Source organism: Sorghum bicolor, chromosome 7, assembly GCF_000003195.3.
Source record: "Sorghum bicolor cultivar BTx623 chromosome 7, Sorghum_bicolor_NCBIv3, whole genome shotgun sequence".
Taxonomy (NCBI): domain Eukaryota; kingdom Viridiplantae; phylum Streptophyta; class Magnoliopsida; order Poales; family Poaceae; genus Sorghum; species Sorghum bicolor.
Window position 1 is genome coordinate 7874714 of NC_012876.2, and position 22334 is coordinate 7897047.

General features: G+C 39.1%; 3 protein-coding genes across 4 annotated transcripts; 1 reads left to right on the forward strand and 2 right to left on the reverse strand.

The window, feature by feature from the left end:
• LOC8071152 (putative serine/threonine-protein kinase) lies at nucleotides 188-3995 on the reverse strand. 2 transcript variants are annotated; one of them, XM_002445142.2, is made up of 7 exons: nucleotides 3714-3990; nucleotides 2242-2350; nucleotides 2039-2145; nucleotides 1740-1950; nucleotides 1418-1655; nucleotides 1178-1328; nucleotides 188-765 (listed from the first exon to the last, which is right to left on the reverse strand). In XM_002445142.2, exons 2-7 carry the CDS (start codon nucleotides 2294-2296, stop codon nucleotides 430-432), a joined length of 1098 nt encoding a protein of 365 aa, XP_002445187.1. In that variant the 5' UTR covers nucleotides 2297-2350; nucleotides 3714-3990; the 3' UTR covers nucleotides 188-429. The 2 variants fall into 2 exon arrangements, with proteins under 2 accessions (XP_002445187.1, XP_021321013.1); XM_021465338.1 differs by having other exon boundaries at nucleotides 1418-1950; nucleotides 3714-3995.
• LOC8085026 (KH domain-containing protein At4g18375) lies at nucleotides 8263-14649 on the forward strand. The gene is made up of 8 exons (XM_002443955.2): nucleotides 8263-8429; nucleotides 9610-10208; nucleotides 10622-11122; nucleotides 11209-11448; nucleotides 11547-11828; nucleotides 11937-11992; nucleotides 12132-12222; nucleotides 13003-14649. The coding sequence occupies exons 2-8, from the start codon at nucleotides 9621-9623 to the stop codon at nucleotides 13132-13134; spliced, it is 1890 nt and encodes a 629-aa protein (XP_002444000.1). The 5' UTR covers nucleotides 8263-8429; nucleotides 9610-9620; the 3' UTR covers nucleotides 13135-14649.
• LOC8071153 (50S ribosomal protein L27) lies at nucleotides 17466-22149 on the reverse strand. The gene is made up of 4 exons (XM_002445143.2): nucleotides 21876-22149; nucleotides 18466-18564; nucleotides 18270-18391; nucleotides 17466-17927 (listed from the first exon to the last, which is right to left on the reverse strand). The coding sequence occupies exons 2-4, from the start codon at nucleotides 18542-18544 to the stop codon at nucleotides 17688-17690; spliced, it is 441 nt and encodes a 146-aa protein (XP_002445188.1). The 5' UTR covers nucleotides 18545-18564; nucleotides 21876-22149; the 3' UTR covers nucleotides 17466-17687.

Consider the following 22334-nt stretch of genomic DNA (forward strand, 5'->3'; position numbering starts at 1 on the left):
ATTTCGTCTTCTGAATGGCACTTGCTGGAAGGCACAATACATGCCAATCCAGGCGCAAAGGTAGTACTATCCAGAGGGGTAAACTTAGTCCAGATCACTTTGATAAACTGGCACTACTGACATTTTTGCAAGAATTCGAGGTGATCCTTCTGAAAAGATAACAGACAGATTCTGTTAAAACTGAATATGGTAGAAACCCTAATGATTCAATATATGTACTTCTAACACAGATGAGAGAAGTATATTCAACCCTCATTTCACTCCAATGGTTTCATTTCGAGTATATACAAAGACAGATGAAATAACAATCGAACATAATCAACAGAAGCGATGCAGTATTTTTTAGCATCGCAGCATCCACAAAAATAATTCTCCATCTATCTCTCCCCCTTTAATCTATGACATTTTTTGTATACCAGTTTTTTTTTATCACAGTGACCACTCTGTGTTTGCTTCTGATGATGTTAAAGGTTCAGTTGTGGCAAAGGATCTCAATGTGGTAGAGTCTGCAGTTCTCTGATCGTTGTTTCCATTGAGGTATGGGTCACCGATCACAGCTGGTTTGGTGACCCTGTCCATGGAGACTTCCTTCTCTCCTATCAGCATTAGGACAATGTTGGCCATATTTGGACGCAGTTTCATCGCGTCTTGGGTGCATAGTAGACCAACCTTCAAGAAACGACATGCCTCTTCAACATTCAGGTCCTCCCCTACTTCAGCATCTATGATCTCCTCTAGTTTTCTTTGCTCATAGTATGTCCATATCTGCAAGAGCACCCACAAACCTTTCAAATTCAGGAACAACTAGCTACATGAGCTTCAGACCACAGAGAAAAAAAAAATTGAGTATTTGTACTTGGAACGTCATTCATTTGAAGGTGTATTTTACTTTATTTGGATACATAACAAGGCAAGCTACAACCATATGACTCTTTAGTTTTAGCTACAAAAGATGTTTGGTAGCTGACCATGATGAATATAAATGAAATCAATAGTTACAGTTAATTCATCAGATACCAAATACGAAACAATATTAGGTCTGGTTAATCTATATCATGTGGAAGTTATAAAATCCCTGTGTTCCAGGCAGGCACTAAATGATAACTTCAGCATTGGAAGCTAACTAAACTGAGAACCTCAAACTGAAGCGTAGGCTTACGAAGTATGACAGGCTTACCCTCTCAAGCAGAAATTGGTCTCCCTGAGGCAATCTACTATTATGGTTACATCTACCAGTAACAATTTCCAGTAGCACAACACCGAAACTATAGATATCTGATTTCTTTGTAACTTGTCCCCTGACAGCATATTCAGGAGCCAGGTATCCTCTGAAAAGGAACAAAAAGAAATGCAGATAAGAACTAAATATGTTGTACACAATAATTCATTCAAACATCGCAAGCAAGGTTATGCTTACATTGTTCCTGCAACCCTAGTGCTCACATGAGTTGCATTTGGTGGGAGGAGCCTTGCCAACCCAAAATCAGAAATCTTTGGGGTAAGATCCTTGTCAAGAAGAATATTGCTTGCCTTTATATCTCGATGAATTATAGGGGGGCGAATTTCTTCATGAAGATAAGCAAGCCCACGAGCAACACCTACAGCAATTTTGACACGAGCTCTCCAATTGAACCGGATGTTGCTCCGGCCTGAACCTGCAATACCATATGAGTACACACATATCACATAGCTACTAGAAAATTGAATTGTTAGAGGAATGAAGTTGGTAAGCATGTCACCTAGAAGTGTATATGAAAGACTATTGTTCTCAATATAGTTGTACACAAGAATCCTATGAGACCCTTCGGCACAGCAACCAACCAAGGTAATTAGGTTTTCATGTACGATATCTGAAATTGCTGTAAGTTCAGTTACAAACTCTCGGATACCCTGCCTTGAACTAGCAGAAAGGACCTTCACTGCAACAATTGTTCCATCTTTAAGCTTTCCCTGATCAAATGGAGTAATAAATTTTAAGTAAGACAATTCGATACAATAGACATTAAACCTAATTGAGGTGGCCAACTATGAAAGTTACCCTGAAAACGGAGCCAAAACCACCCTCACCGATCTTATTTGCCCTACTAAAATCATGTGTAGCTTTCCTCATCTCATGATAGGAAAAAATCTTCACCTTGCTTCCTCCTGGCACAGCCAGAACATAAATATAAATGTATCAGGAGTTTTTCTTTTCTAGAAAGAAGAGTTTATAATTCAGATGTATGATATAAAAATTCTCACCTTCATTTTCAGTATTTTGTTTCATGCCTGTCCCACACATAAAACAGCAAACCATCTTTTGAAAATTGAATATAGTTGATGCCCCCAGAAATGAATCACCTCTGAGCTCCTGAGAAATAGACAGAGGGGCATAAGAAAAGTAACAGAGATGATAGCATACAATTAATCAGTCTCGATGTAACAACCCCATGGTCCCTCATGATCATTATTGTATAATCATAGATAGACCCAATTACTGGTACACATTCACTGTGAAAAACACTTAGTATATAATAAGAGACCAAATGCACCCATGTGCAGATTTGACTCTACCTCACATTATTAGCACTGTTCAATCAAATAGTGTTTATTCTGGAGTTAAAGGGTCAACTTGCCAAGCTATTATAAAATGTGTCTAGTGGGGTAAGGGAATATATAGTCCTGAAATCACATGAAACAGAACCAGGTCGATGTAACTTGAAAAAACAAACAGAGAGCAACCTTTGTTTATATGAGCTTTAACAACGAAAGTAAGCATTGGCACAACTAGCAGACATATTCTTCGCACGCCACCAGTTTTACACTGAGAAAATGGATAAAGTCTACTTGATTTTACAAAAAAAGAAAGAAAGAAAGAAAAAGAAATACTGCATTCTTATCTTCACCAAACGTTCATATTTTCATGAACTTTCTGTGTTTTTCTCATCACAGTAAGAAAGAAGTTCCACTTTATGTTAGTGCTTGATTGTGAAATAAAACTAAATTAGATAGTCCACATTTAACAATTCTTAGTCAAAACAGTGAACTAACAACATTCTTATCCATGAACCAGCCATGCACAAGCACGGTACTTTCCTCCTTTATACAAAGACAGGGCATTTCGCTTCCGTTGGGATGCAAAATGAAAGAGGTACTACATCAAACAAGAAAGTGGAAGAAGTAACCAATCTACCGATATCAAAATGTATTCCCTCGATCCAACCCACCGAAGCTAGATTTGCAAAGGCGAAAATGATCAAGAATTTAGCTAATCAGTGCCACAGGGTTGCACACGCAAGGGCAATGAAATCAAAGTTGGTGAAGAAATTTCAGACAGTTAGCACCTGACGTCCATTTTTGCAGGGGCAACCAACCGTACAGACTCCACTAATTGCATCCTGATTCTCTTTCTGCCTCAAACATTTATAATAAAAAGAGATCAACTACGGCGCTCGAATGAGACAACCAATCCAGATCAACAGATCACCTGAAATCTCATTCACGAAAGTCGCCAGACCCAGCAGAGCCCGAAAGGGCGGATGCCGACGCCGCAAGAAAAGAGGGTCTTTTGACCCCAAAAGGAGGAGGAGGAGGGACGGGGGCAGCAACTGCGCAAGCAGCTTGCTTTGTCTTGGGAGCCATGAAGCCCAAGAAGCAGGAAACCCGAAGAACGGGAACTACAGAAGCATAGATCCTGAGCACCCGACCCCAAGAACCAAGAACTGACAAATCACCTGATGCAGCCTGCCGCGCTTCCCGCCTCAATGCCGGCGCCCAAGAATCCGCGGCGTCACGGCGCGGCGCGTTCCCTCGCGGGTGAGGACTGCGGAGGCCTGGAGAGTTGGTGATGCTGGGGAGACACGGCCACACACACACAGAGAGACAGCGAGACGAAGACACGGAGTCACGGAGGTAATGGAGGAGGAGCTCTTGTGTGGCAAGTCGGCAAATCATCCAGCCATCTGACTTTCACTTTTCCCTTCCGTTTATTAATCACTCTCTGAACGGTTGAACTCTGAAGTCAGAACAGGGAGCAAGTTGGTTAAAGAAATGGTTATTTACCCGCGAGCCTGATCAGCAGCACGTAGCTCTAGGCCAGATCGGGCTGCTTCTAGACTGCCGGTCCCAGCTTCTCCTTACACGATTTTTGTCTTTTCACGAACGTGTATTTAGGGCGTCTCTAATAGTTCCTAAATAAATAATTTAGGAGCAATTTTATCAATGATAATATATAAATAACTAGTGAGATGAGATATACTCCCTCCGTCCTTGAAAGCTGCAATTTCTAGAGTTATCCTAAGTCAAATTTTTGATACTTTGACCAAATTTATAGAAAAAAATACTAAAATTTATAGTATCAAATTAATACCATTAGATTTATCATTGAATATATTTTCATAAGATACTCATTTTATGTTAAACATATTGATGCTCTTTTCTATAAAGTTGGTCAAAGTTAAACAAGTTTGACTGGCACGGATTCTAAGAATTGAAGCTTTCAGGGACAGAGGGAGTATAAATAAGAAAAAATAAATACTATATAAGAAAGTTATGTGAAAAAAAGATATTTCTAGAAGATCGTACTAGATTTGTTCTAAGTCAAACGTTTTAAACTTTAATTAAATTTCTAAAAACAAATGTTAAGATTGATGGTATCAAATTAGTATCATTAAATTTATTCTAGAATATATTTTTTATAAGATACACATTTTATATCATAGATGTTGTTACCCTTTTTTATAAAATTAGTCAAATATAAAAAAATTTGACTGACATAGATTTTAGAAATTGATTCTTTTATGGACGGAGGAACCAATATTTTTCTTTTTATAATAAATAAATATCAGTCGGCGTAGACAGTGGACCTACATTTTCTCACTAGCAACATCCTTGGCTAAGTGCTTCAAGTTAGAGCAAGTTTAATAATATAGTCTATTTGTTGGCTGTAAGTTTCTTTATGATCTTCTTCCAGCTTATCTATATAATAGTTAACTATTCACTATTAATACATGATTCACTTATCTCTCCCATAAGTTTCTAGGTTTTTATGCCTGACCGTAAACTTACTGCTTTCTCTTTTTCTCCTTTCTCTCCTCTACAACTCTCTTAGCGACGCACGACAGCGGTTGGGGAAAAGCTCTCGCGTGGCAGCCGGTTTCAACGACGACAGAGGTGTATTGAATGTTTCCTTGATTTTCTTGAATATTGCACGTTGTAGTCTTGGACGCCTGAGCTTCCGACTTTGGGTCTTGTTCAGGGCTTGTTCAGTTTGCAACAAATTTTGGGTTCGGGTACTGTAACACTTTTGTTTGTTTGGGGCAAATATTGTCCAATCATAGACTAACTAGGATCAAAAGATTCTTCTCGCGATTTACAGGTAAACTGTGTAATTAGTTTTTATTTTTATCCATATTTAATGCTTAATACATGTGTCGTAAGATTCGATGTGACGGGGAATCTTGAAAATTTTTGGTAGTTTTTAGGAACTAAACAAGGCCTTAGTTCTCTAGACACATGTATGAAGTATTAAACATAGATAAAAAAATAAACTAATTACACAACTTTGTTAGAAATCACGAGACGGATCTTTTAAACCAAGTTAGTCCATAATTAACTTTAAATGTTACAGTAACCTACATGTGCTAATGATAAATTAATTATGCTTAATAAATTCGTCTTGCAGTTTCCAGGTGAGTTATGTAATTAATTTTTTATTAGTATTCAAATACCCGTTCGACATCCTACAAACACATTTAATTTGACATCCAAAAAATTTTGAGTTCCAACTAACAAGGCCCAAAAGTCGAAGCTCACACGCTCTTGGCCGCGAGTCTACTCCGGCATGGCACCCAGTCAAGATTATAAAGGAAAAAGTCTACATCACCCTCTGAATTATGGATCACCCTATGAATTATGGGGTGGTGTCTACTTTACCCCCGAACTATGAAACAGTCTAATTTACCCCCTAAACTATCCAAAACCGTTCAAATCACCCTCCAGGCGGTTTTTGACGGCAGTTTTGCTACAGTAACCATAGTTTGCTACAGTAACTACGGTTTAGGGTCTGCGGTTTTGATTTTACCCTTTTTTTTTCCTATTTGTTTTCATATAATTTTGAAAAAACATAGTAAATTACACAAAAATCATAAAATAGAAAATCTAATTTTGTTGGACTCAACATGAGTAGATCTACGCAATGAATATATAAATGGTTACTGTAGCAAAACCACCATCAAAAACCGTCACCCCATAGTTCAGGAGTGATGTAGACTTTTTCCGATTATAAATGCCCTGTTCATTTGAATTATCAGATTATAAAGTAATTAAACACCCGAATAAACGGGTACGGTCAGGAGAATTCCCGTGCGTTGTCGTAAGTATAAAGTATAAATATAAATCTATTATTAGTATAGTTTATCAAGTTATCTATATATCACTTAATTATTAGTAGTCAGTTTTTGAAAAAAAGAGAGAAGTTACTTGAGAGAATAATGCTAGTAGTATACGTGTATGGTTATGTATAAATAACTGCACCCACCACTGAAACTATTTGAGAGTGGGTACTTGTATACGACAATAGAAAAAGTGGATGATGATGTGGTTTAAAGAGATACTAGAGAATTAGAGAATTAGACTAGTAAGATCTATTTTTATAAAAAGATATAAATATGTGTGACGCCATGTAAAAAAGTGGAGAGAAGGCAAATCAAAATATCCCATTGCCAATTTGCTACCTTGCATTGGTTTTGGGAGCACGAGCATGGATAAGGCAAGGGCAAATCATAGGCGTTTGGTTGCCTACAACTACACTAGCCCTCATGTAGGCTCTGCTGAAACGCAGAAATTAGATGTTTTTGCCAGACATGACTCACCTCGTGTAAACGAGCGTTGAACGGTGCACGACACGTGAAATAGAGATACGTAGACACGATGAACCAAACAAAAGCTGTTGTTGACCTGGCTGTAATGACCTAAGTAACCAAATAAGATCTTGTTGCATGCACAAACCTGGCCAAAAAGCTGATCTGGCCAGCTCCGTGCGAGCTAGGCTTTACCGCGCAACGAACCAAACAAGCCGAATAAAACCTAATGGTGTGACAGTGAATAAAAAACAAGAGGTGCATTTGCACAATACTCCGTAATATATATAGAGCTTGTTCGCTGGTCTGAAAAGCCATGGTTGAAAATACTGTTTTCTGATTTATCGTGAGAGAAAAACACTATTGGCTTGGAAAAAAAAACAACTTAATACAATACACTGTACTGTAAATGATAATCAAGTAGGGTGCAAATCACGTGGGCCCTGTTGCTCCCCAATATTCGCTTTGTCCAAATCCGTGGGCCCTGAGAGTGGAAGACTGGAAGGCGAAGGAGACTTGGAATTTTCAAAGTCTTCCAAAGAGATCGATTCCATCGTACTCCTCGGTCTAAAACATATATTATAAGATATATGTAGCTCAACTTTAATTTATAAAAAATACTTGAAACATCTATATCTCTAATTAAATTTATTATAAAAATATATTCGACGATCTATCTATCTAATGATACTAATTATAAATATTAATATTTTTTATATATAATTAAATAAAGTTAAAAAAGTTAACTTATGAGAAAGTGAGAATAACTTCTATTTTAAAAAGATATTTCCTCCATTGACTATGAGTCCATGACTGCTGCACGCTGCGAAAAAGATATTTCCTCCAATTTTCTAAAAGATGTCCAAAACATAAACTTCACTTCTTGTTTCTATAAAAATATTTATTAAAAATAATATATATATTTTAAAAATATATATTCCAAGATAAATCTATTCATATAATTTTACATTTTAAAACTCAACAATTTAAAAATTATTCATAATTTATATTTTAATATTTAACCAAGCAATTTCCACAACGACATCTCGAGAGAGTATACAAGAACTAATAACAAAAGAAAGAACCTGAGGTAACAAAACAAAACTAACTAAACTTATTCATCGATGACGTCATTATGTTCCTAACTTCCCACGTCACACCGTCAGATATTTTCCTTTGAGCAACGTCACACGGTCAGAGATGACATCTTGACATGGATAGGAACAAAGGTAGAAAAAATAATAATAATAATTGCCCAATATTACTATTCTGTCGAGCCAAATGTTTCTGCTAATGGTAATGGGCCGAAAACTGCTTAAGAGTTTCATAGGCTGGAACTGTAAGGGCCCACATTATCCACCGAGCAGTCCGGCGGCCCATCCAACTACCTCACTACCCTCTAAAAACCCAAGACCCGACCGACCCCCAGCTCTTAGCCCGTCAGCACCTCGACGACTAGACCGCCGGCGAGCGGCGACGGCTGCTCCCTCCTCCCTCTCCCCGTCCCCGTCCCTCTGCCGCGGATCCTCCCCTCGCCGCCGCTCTCCGCGCGGGCGCGGACGGCCGGACGATTCCTTCCGTGCACCTCTGGTAATAACGAACCCTATACCTCGCTTGGGCGGATTGGTCGTTTGCCTGGTCCCCTTGTCCGAACTATCGGCGCCTGGTCCCGTCGTCCCCGTTGTCAATCGATTCCGAATCTCTTTTTCTTCCACCCAAGAGAATTTTGCCCACCTCCTTCTCTGCGTGGCGGCGCGCGCTGCTGATTCGTCCAGTCTGTACATCGTGCTTCGTGCTTCGAGTAGATTAGGTTGTTCTTCGTCTCCTTCGTCGCCGCGACAGATTGTGGTATCGGCACCCATGCGAGTTCTCAGTGCCCCCCCTTGGACAAGTCGCAGTGTCCTGTGCTATGTGCCGAATTCTCGCCGTGTACTCTGACTGTGAGCCTAGGTTTCCTCCCGTGCTGTGCTATAATTCGGAGCCTGGCCGACCCGACCGATTCTTTTTTTGTGCTCTTGGTTAAAGACCCTATTAGCTTATATGTGCATTGTGGCCTATTCATGTGGTTTGTGTGATACCATCCTTGCCTGTGAACTGTGATGATTTGGCGTCAAACCTAGCCGGTTAGCCCATACATGTGTTCCGCGCGGGAACGCTTCACCTACAACCGTTTTATGTACAACAGCCATGCATCTATGCACTTTCCATCTAGGTGATCTTAACCATTGGGGCCTGTGTCCTACTCACTCAGATGGTTACACTCTTTTGTGTGCTTCCTTGTTCTGATTTGCGCCATCGATGACCGAATCTAGTTTCGTTGTCGTTTTGTTGTTTAGTTCCTTGTCGTGTTTCGCCTTGTTGGTTTGGTTATTACTGGGTTGGAGAGCTCTAGTAAGTAGAAACAAATGTCACATCCCTTGTGGCTGCATTGGGCCAAGTTGTTGATATGTATAATTCTGCCTTGTTAGATTATTCTCTGTGGTGCCTTAGTACAAAATCATACACCTGTTACTGTTGGTATGTTAAAACGGATTGGTTGATCTGTTGTACTTGTAGTTTGGCTGCTATATTCTAATTGGCTATGTCTATTTTTTGGTGATATCCCCCTACAATATTTTTTTCTACGATCACAGTGGTTATGTCGTGTACAATTGTACCTTTCCCTGTTGGAATTTGGATTCCCTTTTTCAGAAAACGTTCAATTGTTAGACGTTTATCCGGCATCTGTGTAAAGCTTTGCATGAATCTTATGATTTGTTTCCTTACACAGTTAACTAAACAATGAGGCAGCACACTGGTAAACGTCCCCGCCAACACAGGGAATATGAAAGAGAAGAAAGGAAGGACCAACACAAGAGGCCATTTCCCCATGCTCAGGAAAGCTCTAATAATGATGGATTGGTTCTTTACCGTATACTCTGTCCAGACAGTTTGATTGGTAGTGTCATAGGAAAGAATGGCAATGTGATAAATGCTATCCGGCAACAGACAAGTGCCAAAGTCAAGGTTGTTGACCCGTACCCTGGTGCAGACAAAAGGGTTATCTTGGTATATTGCTACGTCAAGCATAGAGACCTTGATGCTGAGGTTGATGACAATGAGCCTGTTTGTGCAGCTCAAGATGCATTACTTAGGGTGCACAATGCAATTGTTGATACATTACATAGGAATCGTAGAGACTCTGATAAGAAGAATACAGAGGAAGCTAACATTCTTGTGCCAGCTAGTCAGGCGTCAAATGTTATAGGAAAATCTGGTGCTGTCATCAAACATCTTCGGTCAACATCAAGAGCATTCATTAAAGTGAGCCCAAAAGATCCAAGTGACGCTACACATTCATGTGCTATGAGTTTTGATAATTTTGTTCAGGTAAATTCTCTAGCATCTCATTATTTGGTAAATCAATGTGTGTTTCCATACATATTATGGGATAATTGTTATTAAAGAGTGGCAGGATATTAATACGCAGTATATTTGCAGTAACTTGCTTGATTGTCAACTAATGTTTTTGTATTACAACTGTACCATATATTGTGCTTATCTTTTATCATCATGGTACCGGAACTATTTGTTCCTGAAGTTGCAATCTGCACAGTGCTTCAATTTTTTTTTTTGACAAAATGCAGGTTTTAGGCTATATATTTCTGAACGCATACATATTTCACTTGTCCTCTGTTTATGAAAGTGTGCTTTTGTTTGTTGCTCACACTTAGATGTATCATGTTCTATAATATCTTTCATCTGTTGTTACATATGTTTTGCTAACTATTTACGGTAAACAGATAACTGGTGGTGCTGAAGCTGTTAAAAAAGCACTATTTGGAGTATCAACCATCATCTACAAGCACCCATCAAAAGAGAACATTCCTCTTGAAACTTCCATTCCTGAGCCTACTCCAAGCATTATAATCCCTTCTGAACTTCCTGTCTATCCAGCTAGTAACTTTTACTCGGCCCCAGATGCTGCTATACCTTCTGTACATCCAAGCCTGTCTATCTTAGGGTCAACACATCATGTTCCTGAACTTGCTCTACCTGCCGATGATCATGGTCGACTGCCTATTTATCCATCTATTCTTCCAGTTATTCCTACTTATAGTGCCCCAAAATGTTCAGGAGAACTTGAATTTCGTGTTTTATGCCCTAGTGGCAAAATTGGCTTGGTTATTGGTAGAGGTGGGGCTACCATAAAGAATATAAGGCAAGAAAGTGGTGCAAGGATAGATGTTGATGATGCAAAGAATGACAGGGAGGAAAGTATCATTACCATTACATCCACTGAGGTTAGACCAAACATCCTCACCTAGGTTTTGCTCTGTTTTCAGTATCCTATCATCTACTCAATTCTAGGCTGTACCTTCACTTTCAGGCCATCGATGATGTTAAATCTGCCGCTGTGGAAGCTGTTTTGCTGCTTCAAGCCAAGATCAATGATTATGAGGATGATAGAATGAATCTTCGCCTTCTTGTCCCAAATAAGGTTATAGGCTGTCTTATTGGCAGGGGTGGTTCAATAGTCAATGACATGAGGAAGAAGACTAAGGCAAACATCCTCATTTCGAAGGGCGATAAGCCCCGGAGAGCATCTTCCAGTGACGAACTTGTTGAGGTAAGAGTACTCATTTGTTTATCAGTTTATAAAAATTTAAATAGCCTTGGTAGCAAGATGTCTCAAATAGTCATATGGCAAATGGCTAATGTGTGTAGGTATCTGGAGAAGCAGACAAGCTGCGTGATGCTCTTGTTCAGATAATTTTGAGACTTAGGGAAGATGTTCTGAAAGAGAGTGTTGAAAGCCAAAATTCTGACAGGGATGGCAAGCTAACTGTTGCCACCTCTGATTCCTTATATGGAAGCAGTCTTTCTTTGCCTGCATTATTACCTCACAACCCACAAATTGCCCCCTTGAGCTATGATAGAAGAGGTGAATCTGAGAGAGCTCTGGAAGTATTCCCTCGTACCAGTTCATATGGGTATAGCTCCATGCAGGTATGGTTTGTGATTTTGCATCATTTTCTCCTTTCCTACTCTGGTCTTAGGCATTCCTTAGTATTTATAAATTTGTTATCATCTTAATTGTTGACATCTCTCCATTAGGTCACTGATGATGGCTACGGTGGACTTCCATCATATACATCAAAGGCATATGAAGAGTATGTTTCAACTGAACTTGCTATAATCCTGTTCTGATTCTATCATGTTAGTGCTCCTTTTAGTTATTGCTCTATTCAGTTTCATACTTGCAATTATAATTCTTTTTTATTTTTATTTTTGCTAAATATCAATGGCCAGACATCTACCACGTGACGAAATGACTATCCCTGCTAGTGGTCTGTCAAAAGTAATGGGAAAACGTGGCACAAATTTGGACAACATTAGAAAGGTGAGTTTATATTTATATTGTTGCTTACTCTTGGAATGAAAATACGCTACAACTTAAATCTTGGTCTTATTATAGACAACAATTATGCCCTATTTTCCCCTGAATTAAGCATCTTTATTTTCTCCTAACTTTTGATTTGGATATGCCATCTAGAGTGTCATGTTAAAGGGCTCAGGTAGATATCACAACTATTTTAGAAAAAAAATCCTTTGCTTGCATGAAACTTTGCAATTGTAGATTGGATTTTTTTTGTTTTACTTGATCTCATGTTACTCGCTATACCTGGACATGTTTAGTTTATTTTTTATTGGAATAAAGATTATTGCATTCTTTTACGCTTTATTGAAAATTTGAAATAAAAAAGCATATATAATGCATGTGTAGGATGCCGACGGACCTCCAACTAAATTCTGAAAGCATTTAGTTTTAGAGAAGGATTAGCATGCAAGAACCACATGTTCATTGTCCAAACTAAATTATGAAATAAATATTAAAAAGGATCAGTCCACAACGGGCATACCCTGACATCTAGGGGTGCTGTATCAGGTCAACTTGACAACCCTCTATTTGTGTATCCACCTTTTATTACATTTTTGTGTTGATCTTACTTGGCAAACCCTCTATTCTTGTGTAAGGAATCCTTACACAAGAATTATTGGGAATACCCTGACATCTATTAAAGTGGACCTTTTACAAGATTTTGTCAGTCCTGTATTTGTGTAAGATCAACTTTTTATTACATTTTAATGCTGATGCATAATTGTATGGATGCTGTTGCAGATTTCTGGAGCTCACATTGAAATTATTGAATCAAAATCCTCTCGTCATGACCATATTGCTTACATATCTGGAACCTCTGAACAGAGGCAGTCAGCTGAGAATTTGATCAAAGCTTTCATAATGTCTACCTAGGATTCCTTCTGTTATCTGAGAACATCATCTCATCAGTTTGATCTCTTTTGACTTCTGCCATCCTTAGTTCCCCAGGGTTTGTGAAGAACATTGAATGCAGTGTTTCCTCCACCTGTCCAATTTCCTGAGAATATCATGCATATCTGAGCAAGGTGTACTCCAGTAGTAGACAAGGCACTCATTGTTCCTTAGCTCTTCAACTGTTACCTATTTGTGTTGACATAGTCATCATAACTCACATGTCTTACTCTTCGTTATCTCAATGACCAGTCCAGTTGCTGCTTACCGATATCTCTTTCAGTTTTTTCCTGTCAATACTGAGTTGATTATTCCTTCACAACTAATAGTAGAGGGGCCTGTTTCCCAATCTCAATGTCTGATTCACTTTCTGCCTAGTGTAGCTCTTGTAATTTCATCCTGTCTGACTGCTATCTGATTCGTTAGGTTAATAGTACCAAGTGGCCCTCTTTGGAATCTGAGAATAACCCTTTCGTGCAAGGCTTGTCCAAAACTCCTTGAGATTCCTGTGTTCCAAACATTCTTTGGAATGTGAGGTTCTGGGTGAATGCGGCTGATTCAGTTGGTGCTTAGTGTAGTTTTCGTAGTTCTGCCCTGCCTATGCTGCTAGCTGTGACCTTAGAGCGGGGTTTGTTCCTTGTCAATCTGACTGGTTCACCCATTGCTTGTTTCGGTTCTTATAATTTTGTCATGTCAATACCTGATTCTTTTATCATTGGTTCCAAAGAGTTCCTTGTATTTCTGCTAACTCTGATGAGGACCATATAAGTTCTTTGAAAACTTGCCGGGAAACCCTAGACTTTTAGAAGCAACCATGTACATAAGCTTATTAAAGTTCTTGGATCACAATATGCAGAACAACTTTTTTGTATCATTCTGCAAGTATCTGTGACCATCGTTGGTGGATGTCTAGAGAACCATTCTAACATTTCAGCTGTCTGAAAAACTGCCTATTGAAATATTCTAACATCCTATGCTGCTACCACCTTAGATGGGAATTCTTCCTGCCCAGCTTTGTCATGTCAGTAGTTGCCTCATTCTTCCATCATCAGGTTCGAAAGAGTTGCATGTTTTTCTGCAGTAATTAATTCTACTGTGGAACCATATATTAATATAAGTTCTTTCCAAAACCTTCATGGTAACCATACATTATTCAGAAGCATCTATCCCAAAAAGTCCCTGAAACCCTCTATCAAAGTAAAATTCGCCCCATCCTTCACCTGTGCAGTTACCCTTTATGCATTTTGTGATAACAATCAATTATGACACCATCAAGTGTAAATGTTGTAGTGTGTCATAATGTCTGTTAACAAATTGTACTAGAGTTTGTTGTTTTGTTAACAGCTGTTGTGGTTGCTCTGAGCTGTCTTCTGTAAATAATGAGCGTCATGTTGAAATTTTGTAGTGAAGTAGAATGCCATGACTTTTTCCCCCAGCCATTGGGAATTATGAGATGTGCATATGTTACAATAGAATCCTATGTGCTGCTTGGTTATCTCTTGCATTTGTGAATGGTATAAATCTACTGCTGTTCTGCATGTGTATTGGTAAAAATCAAGGTGATGTCTTGAGATTTCTTTTGAAGTGCTTTTCCCTACTTGTTCCTTCTCTGAATAAATACTGTTAAAATGGCGTTATATTTGTTTTTTTCTTTATGTACCAGTGATGAATAACGCATTAGTGCCTTCTGTTGGCACCGATTGTCATCATTGCAACTGGATGCACGTCCAATTAATATTTTCATCGGCTTGGTGCAAAATAAAAATATTTTAATCAGCTGAAGCAAAGGCCTGTTACACCCGTTGCCACCAATGATCGCACACCGACTAATTTTGAATTTAAATTGTTATATAAGTATCCATTTTTCTTAATTAAATCAATAGCATTAGATAATGCATTATCTTGGGCACTATCTTCTATCAGATGCACATAGCTTATGTTTTGAAAATGATTTTTACACCACCTATTCCCGAAAGGACACCTAACGCACGGCCGGCTGTCCGTTACTGCGTTAGGCCAGCTGCTCTGCACAGACCATGCGCTCCTCTTCTTCCCTGCCTGCACAGCTTGCTTCTTTTTCCTCTCGTGTCCCACTGCGGTCCGACCGCCCTGCCATGGGCGAGTTAGAGTTTTATCGGAGCTCTGCAACTGCACCCATGGTGTCACCTTCTTCCTCTCCCCCTCCTCTCCTGCCACCGCCGTAGCCATGCTCGCTGCCCAGCACTGCTGTGACACCATGTCCCGACCTAGCTTGGTCGTCTCCGTCGCAGCTAGAGCCCCTAACCGTCCTTTAGCCATCCTCACCGCCTAACCGGCCTTCCTTCCCTCAAACCTTCCCTTTCTAAGCTTGCTGGAGTTGGAAAAGATGAGAGAGAGAAAGATGGAACCTTAACTTGTACATCCAGGAAGGTGGAGGAAGCCACCTACCTCACTGGCATCAGCGCCACTACTGCCGGATCGGGGAAAGGGAGGAGTCGCTTGCGCATCAAACATGTTAGGGAGGAGCTGCTGCCATCGAAACGGAGAGAGAGAGAGAGGAGCCGCAACGCTTGGGGGGGGGGGGGGGGGAGATTCACGGTGTGTGAGTGAGTGTGCACGTGGTTGGATAAAGTATGACCGTGCGTATTAAAGTCATTACCTTCCAAAAGGAATAGAATCTAAAACATTAGCAACAACTTTGCTACATTCGTTGCATGGCATAAATATTATCTTGGTTTTCAATTTTGAATTTTCATGCTATATATAATTTGTTATTCAAAGTAAAATCATTAAATACATGATCAATTCATGTACCATTGGCAAAAAAAAGTTTAAACAAGATTGTCTAGACTAGTGTAGGATGGAATCAATTTTTGACATGGGCACATGACCAAAATATTAGGATCTGACACCGGTGCCACTTCAAGCTAAATTCCAACTAAAATGCCTTACCCTATTGGCACAGATTTGTATGCAATTCCAATTGTGAGTGCTCAAAGGAGCAAGGTCCATGTATTGTTTTGCAACCCCCTCGTCAAAGTTGAGAATGTAACATTACCTAAAATATAAAGGATCACTCATTCAATTCATTTGTCATGATTTCAAATATCATAGTGATTTACATCATATATAAATGAATCTCACAAACACAAAATGTTATTTTTAAATAAAACTGACTATAGCAATAAAACTGACATTTGTCCAACAATATGGATATATGATCGTCATACACAGATATGTGAAAATCAGTCATTTGGTCCAGCATGTGAAATCAATCATTTGGTCCAAACTCCAAACTATACCTCAGATTTATTGGATGCAAAGTTCTTGGAATTAGTTTGAAACTCACTTAAATAAATATGACTACAAATGCCTCTGTTACATTTAGAAATAACATTAGTCCAATATTGTACTACCACATGTAGTACACAATGGCATGTCCCTCAGACATGATACCTGTATAACTTAAATTTTACATTGAAATTTAACAATCTTTATAGAATCATTTGAAGTTTCATCAGATAACGAATTTTTTTAGTGGCTCATATCACTAACACATTATACTCTTGTTCTATATAACTTAAATTTTACATTGAATTTTAACAATCTTTATAGAATCATTTGAAATTTCATCACATAAGGAATTTTTTTTAGTGGCTCATATCACTAACACATTATGGAGACTACACTCTCTCTAAGGGTATAAAAATGTGAATCTTGTATTCATCATGTTATCATGATTCTACGATTACCATTATCATGTTTCAAAATATCTTATGCATATGGTTTACATATCCAATAGTATTACAGATAAAAAACCAAATACGTGTAACTTTTCTTCCTTCTATATATCATCTAGGATGCATTATACATACATCAATCGATTAAGAACTGTTGCATACAAAATAAATTTTCAATCTTGAACACATTAACCCTTAACATGTTTGCCATGAGAAAATTATTTGATAATTTTATGGGCTGCCAAATTCCCATAAATTCTAATATTCTGTGCACATGCTCTTTCATAGCATTTTATTATGCAAGAATACCATGATTTAATGCACGAGAAAAAAATACATATTCACCTGTCTTGCATTCACAAATCAAACACACATCCCATGCGAAGTACACTAGTAAGCAAACACATACCTAAAACCTAGAATATCAATACCTAGCTAAAGAGAGCAATCAGTAGACAACTACATTAACTACAAAATTTAAATTGCGAGTAAAACAATAACATAGCACTTAAAGTCTCACGCAAATTGCATGTTCAGAATAATCGAACAACTCGTGAGAAAGAACATGTAGAAATGGTGAAACAACCCCCTATATTATAATGATAAAAACTCCACTGTAGTGACATCATATTTAAAATTTGAAGGCAACCATGAGAATAAAGATCACAAAGTATAACTTACATTATTCAAAGTGAGTAGTTATGATTACAAAGAAAAGGTCCAGCTACACTCGAGCCTGCTAAAGTTTACACATGAAACTGTAAAATGGCAGCTGAATGAGTTGGGACAAAATGACACCCCAAACCCCCAAACATATTATTGCAAAGGCTCAGTGTCGGCTGTAGTAGCAAAACTATCTGCATAAATGGGGTGAAGATCATGACCAGCAACTGGATCAACATGAACCCATTTCCTGCCTGAGAGCTTGTTGCGCTCAAAGCGGACATGGCCTTCTTTCAGGCAGAAAAGTGTATGGTCCTTGCCCATGCCAACATAGTTTCCAGGATGGAAGCGGGTCCCTCTTTGGCGGACGATGATGTTTCCTGGTAGCACTTTCTGAGGAAAAAAAACTGTCATCAGATGGGGAGCATAGCGGCAGTAAGAGTTCAATGTGTCCAACCCTTGATAACATAAGACGAAAACTTAAAAGATAAAGTGACCAACAATCGTTGACAAATATATGATGAATCATAGTACTGGAGCCAAGTATGTTACTATGTGTCAGCTGCCAAAGTGCCAAAGGAAAACTTGAAGCAAAGCCTCTGACCACATGATTAGTGCAATGCACTGGAACTGTCAAATTAACTACTTAGATGCTAATCATGTAGAGTCTTGCTATATGCTTAAAGATAATGCCTTTCTTTTAAAGAATCAGAATGGAGTATTTGAAAGTGGTACCTCTCCACCAAACTTCTTTACACCCAAATACTTTGGATTGGAATCACGGCCATTTTTTGTTGACCCAGCAGTCTTTTTTGTGGCCCAGCGCCTAAATATCATGTTTAGTCCACCAGATAACTCTGGAAGCATGTATTCTTTAGGCAGATATAATTTAAGTGGATTAAATACTATGGTAAGCTGCCAAAGTCATCACCTGTAGCACTGGTATAGACTGAAACCTTGGAGGTCAAATCTTTCACATTTATTCTCCTAAACACTGATGACAATGCCATGCTGATTACCAGAAAAATTCCTGCCAATGGTGAACTTATATAAGCTTTCTTTTCCTTTTTCCTCGAATTCGCAAGAGAGCTGAGCAACATTGCATAAAGAAGAAGAAAGAAAACACCAAAGTACAAACACACCCCATGGGCCCGGCGTACCAAGCACACAGCCCACAAACACACACAGAGAGCGAGAGAGAGACACATAAACACACTCAGCTCTATAACAAATTACAAACGCACCAGATAAACAGGGACACACGACCACCACCAAGCGACCAAGCAAACTAAAAGATGGCTGCCTCAAGCTGGGCTAAACCCCTAGCAGGCTAGCACCAGCAAGGCTCCAAAGATCACTCTCCCTCGGGACAAATCTAAGAGTTTGCAGGACATTAGGAGAAGAACTGTAGCCCCTTCTTCAAACCACTCAGGATCAAACTACTGATCTTCAACCACCAGCCATGTTTCTTTTCAAACAGTTTCACAATTGGATTTTACAGAAGGATTAACATGTTAAGCATCAAAGAAGTTTTCTCACAAAAAATGAAAAGAAAAGCATTCTTAACAACATTGTGCTATACAATATTATCACATCATCAACCAAGATAGGCTTTTTTTTTGGTGTGAATCAACCAAGATAGGTGTCCAAGCCAACAGCGTAACCAGGGGGTGGGGTGGGGGGAGCCCACATGGGCACGAGTCCAGAAGTAAACACAGAATAATGAACTAGATGCTTTTAACTTCACAGACCAACAAATTAACCTAGGCAACAATGGATGGGAAGATCTGCTGGTGAGTGCCAGGGCTACTGCAGGCACCGCATCCAGCAACAAGCAGCAATGCTAGGCAAGGGCTACACGCAACAACTGACACCAGAGCCATGGTTGGGCTGGTGCAATGCACCACTGCACCGCATGACAGTTGGCATGACAGTTGATCGATTGGCTACCCAGGCTGTATTTTCTCTGTTTTGATTTTAGTTTTATATGTATGTCATGAAATCTTAATAGCTAAGGAACACCAAAGGAATGAAAGGTTAAACATATATACAGTTATTCTTATATTTACTGACGACCTATATTGTGAGATAACGATTATGTTTATCCAGCCCCTTCATGATAATTTCCTGGTTCTGCCACTGGTACAAGCATCTGCTCTACTGAAGAGATATTACTATTTGACTAGAAGATAAGCTGAATGGTTTAACTATAATGATCTTTAAGGAAAACACAGCATTTGAATGCTTTAATTATACGTGCATGTCTATCTAATACAAGTAGAAGTCTAAGTGCAAGAAAAACAGTGACTAAGTCAAGTGTTACTAGTAAAGAAGATGAAGTGCTTCCTTCTAGGCTCATCATTCTACTCAAGGATCCTTTTTCTCCATTTGTGAACTATAAATATTGTTGCAGCATAGATCAAAGTATCAAACCAGACATGCTCTAAATGCAGAACAGAACTGTTGTGCCATAAAATTGGTGCTTCAATGGTAGCTACAAGCTACAAAGATGATTCACCTCAGCACTTACTTTCTTCCCTTTTTTCCACACTGAGCAGAAATCATAAAACATAACAAAGTTTTACCTAGGAAAAAGTCTACATCACCCCCTGGACTATGGGGTGATGTCTACTTTACCCCCCAAACTATGAAACGGTCTAATTTACCCCCTGAACTATCCAAAACCGTTCAAATCACTCCCGGGTGGTTTTTGATGGCGGTTTTGCTACATTAACAATGGTTTCGCTACAGTAACTGTGGTTTTGGCTTTTTCTTTTTTCCTATTTGTTTTCATATAATCTTTGAAAAATCATAGTAAATCACAGAAAAATCATAAAATAGAAAATCTAATTTTGTTGGACTCCGCATGAGTAGATCTACACAATGAATATATAATATGGTATAGTTTAGTAAAACCGTCGTTACTGTAGCAAAACCGTTGTTACTGTAGCAAAACCGCCATAAAACCACCCAGGAGAGTGATTTGAACGGTTTTGGATAGTTCAGGGGGTAAATTAGACCGTTTCATAGTTCGCGGGGTAAAGTAGACACCACCCCAGAGTTCAGGGGGTGACGTAGACTTTTTCCTTTTACCTAGGACCCAGGAGAATCAGTATAGATATTTATGCAGAGAGCATAGTATCCAAATTCCAAACCTTTGCCAGTGAGACTGGGACAGTTGAGAACTTGAGACAGTCAACATGAGTATGACTATAACACAACTTTTGCCACCTTAATAAGTTCTACTTCCCTTATTTATCGATTATCCCTAGAGTGCAAAAATACAGAACAGAACTTTTATGTATGCACCAATTGTGAAGACCTTAAAATTCCAGAGTCACACCAGATAAAAAAGGCCCCTAGATAAAAGTAACTGAACTAAATATCATTGAATTCAGGATTCTGTTTTAAATGGTTTCTGTAATCCCATAATAGAGCAGGCAAATGCAACATGACAAATTCAATGTGGGTTGCAGAAAAAGGTTCACTAATCCAAGATATGGTTGGAGAAAAAAAAATTATATTTAATTCCTATATCTCCATATTTAGAACAAAGCCTTTTGGCACTGCTTTATAGAAAGCAAAATAGAGTATGGTGTGTTTAAAGTTTAACCCCAAACCAAGTTCACAAATCAGGGAGTAGACAGACCAATGGTATTTTAGCATAGAAAATGGTCTCAGACTTTGCATTCCTGAATCGAAACAGACTAGGATTTACTTTCTGTTGTTTCAGACAAGCAAAACAAATAGCCAGAAAGTCATTTGCCTTGTCTTGTCTTAAACATCTTTTTTTTTTTTGACTGGAGGCAGCAGTAGTAATAATGTTATAATAGACCAGCCAGAAGAGTGAGAACCACTCAGAAATAAAGTACATGACTTTGTGTACAAATAGATTACTAGCTGCATGTACTGTGTGAAAATTTCCAAATCCTGGCTAATCCACAGAAAATTGACACACGAGAAGTTCACTAAGGTAACAAAAAGCACTACATAGCACCGTTTTTCATCGAAGAAATTCATTATCTAGTATTCTAGGAGTAGTTGGCGACATAATCACACAAATCCATCCTCGTAGACAAAAAAAAAAGCTATTGTGCTTTTATCGTGGCCAAAATATGGCATCAGCAAATGTGCACAGCTTGTCCATCCAAACCCTAAACCCCTCACAATTTCTGGAAAATTGAAGTGCACCTGCACTTCATCTTGGGTACCATACCACCACCAGCAAGTGCTACTAGCTGATACATCAACGGGCTGGAAGCAAATTCACACACAGCTAACTCAACGAAGGTGCCCCGGGACAGAAGAAGCTCTTGAGGAATCCATTTGTGATTAACTTACCAATAGGGCAAGAAGAAGAAAGCCAATCCTCCACGCCCGGACGGATCTCCACTCCACCAGACAGGGGAAGGGAGGAGCGGCGCTGCAGCCTGACGACTCCCTGAGCCGCAGCGCTCGGCGGCGAATCTGGCGAAGGCGAGGAAGGAGGGAGAGGGAGGGAGGGAGGAAGGCCCCGGCGGCGGCGGCGGCGGAAGGAAGGGAGAAATGGCCGGCGCGGCGAGTGGCAGGGGAGAGGCTGGTCTGGTCCCTTGATTGGGCTGCTACCTCATTTTGGTGATTGGGCTGGATTCCAGCCCATGGCCTTGTTTAGATCCGAAAATTTTTTGGATTTCGCTACCGTAACACTTTCGTTTGTTTGTGGTAAATATTGTCCAATCATAGACTAACTAGGATCAAAAGATTTGTCTCGCGATTTACAGTCAAACTATATGATTAGTTTTTATTTTCGTCTATATTTAA

Excerpts from the sequence above, each read along its gene's own strand:
- LOC8071152 (XM_021465338.1), bottom strand. The coding sequence starts at position 2,296 with ATGGTTTGCTGTTTTATGTGTGGGACAGGCATGAAACAAAATACTGAA. Across the intron at positions 1,951-2,038 it reads GTTTTGGCTCCGTTTTCAGG|GGAAAGCTTAAAGATGGAAC; the intron begins GTAACTTTCATA and ends CCATTTGATCAG. Across the intron at positions 766-1,177 it reads ACCAATTTCTGCTTGAGAGG|ATATGGACATACTATGAGCA; the intron begins GTAAGCCTGTCA and ends GTGCTCTTGCAG.
- LOC8085026 (XM_002443955.2), top strand. The coding sequence starts at position 9,621 with ATGAGGCAGCACACTGGTAAACGTCCCCGCCAACACAGGGAATATGAA. Across the intron at positions 11,123-11,208 it reads TTACCATTACATCCACTGAG|GCCATCGATGATGTTAAATC; the intron begins GTTAGACCAAAC and ends CTTCACTTTCAG. Across the intron at positions 12,223-13,002 it reads ATTTGGACAACATTAGAAAG|ATTTCTGGAGCTCACATTGA; the intron begins GTGAGTTTATAT and ends ATGCTGTTGCAG.
- LOC8071153 (XM_002445143.2), bottom strand. The coding sequence starts at position 18,544 with ATGGCATTGTCATCAGTGTTTAGGAGAATAAATGTGAAAGATTTGACC. Across the intron at positions 18,392-18,465 it reads AGTCTATACCAGTGCTACAG|AGTTATCTGGTGGACTAAAC; the intron begins GTGATGACTTTG and ends ACATGCTTCCAG. Across the intron at positions 17,928-18,269 it reads TAAAGAAGTTTGGTGGAGAG|AAAGTGCTACCAGGAAACAT; the intron begins GTACCACTTTCA and ends TTTTTTCCTCAG.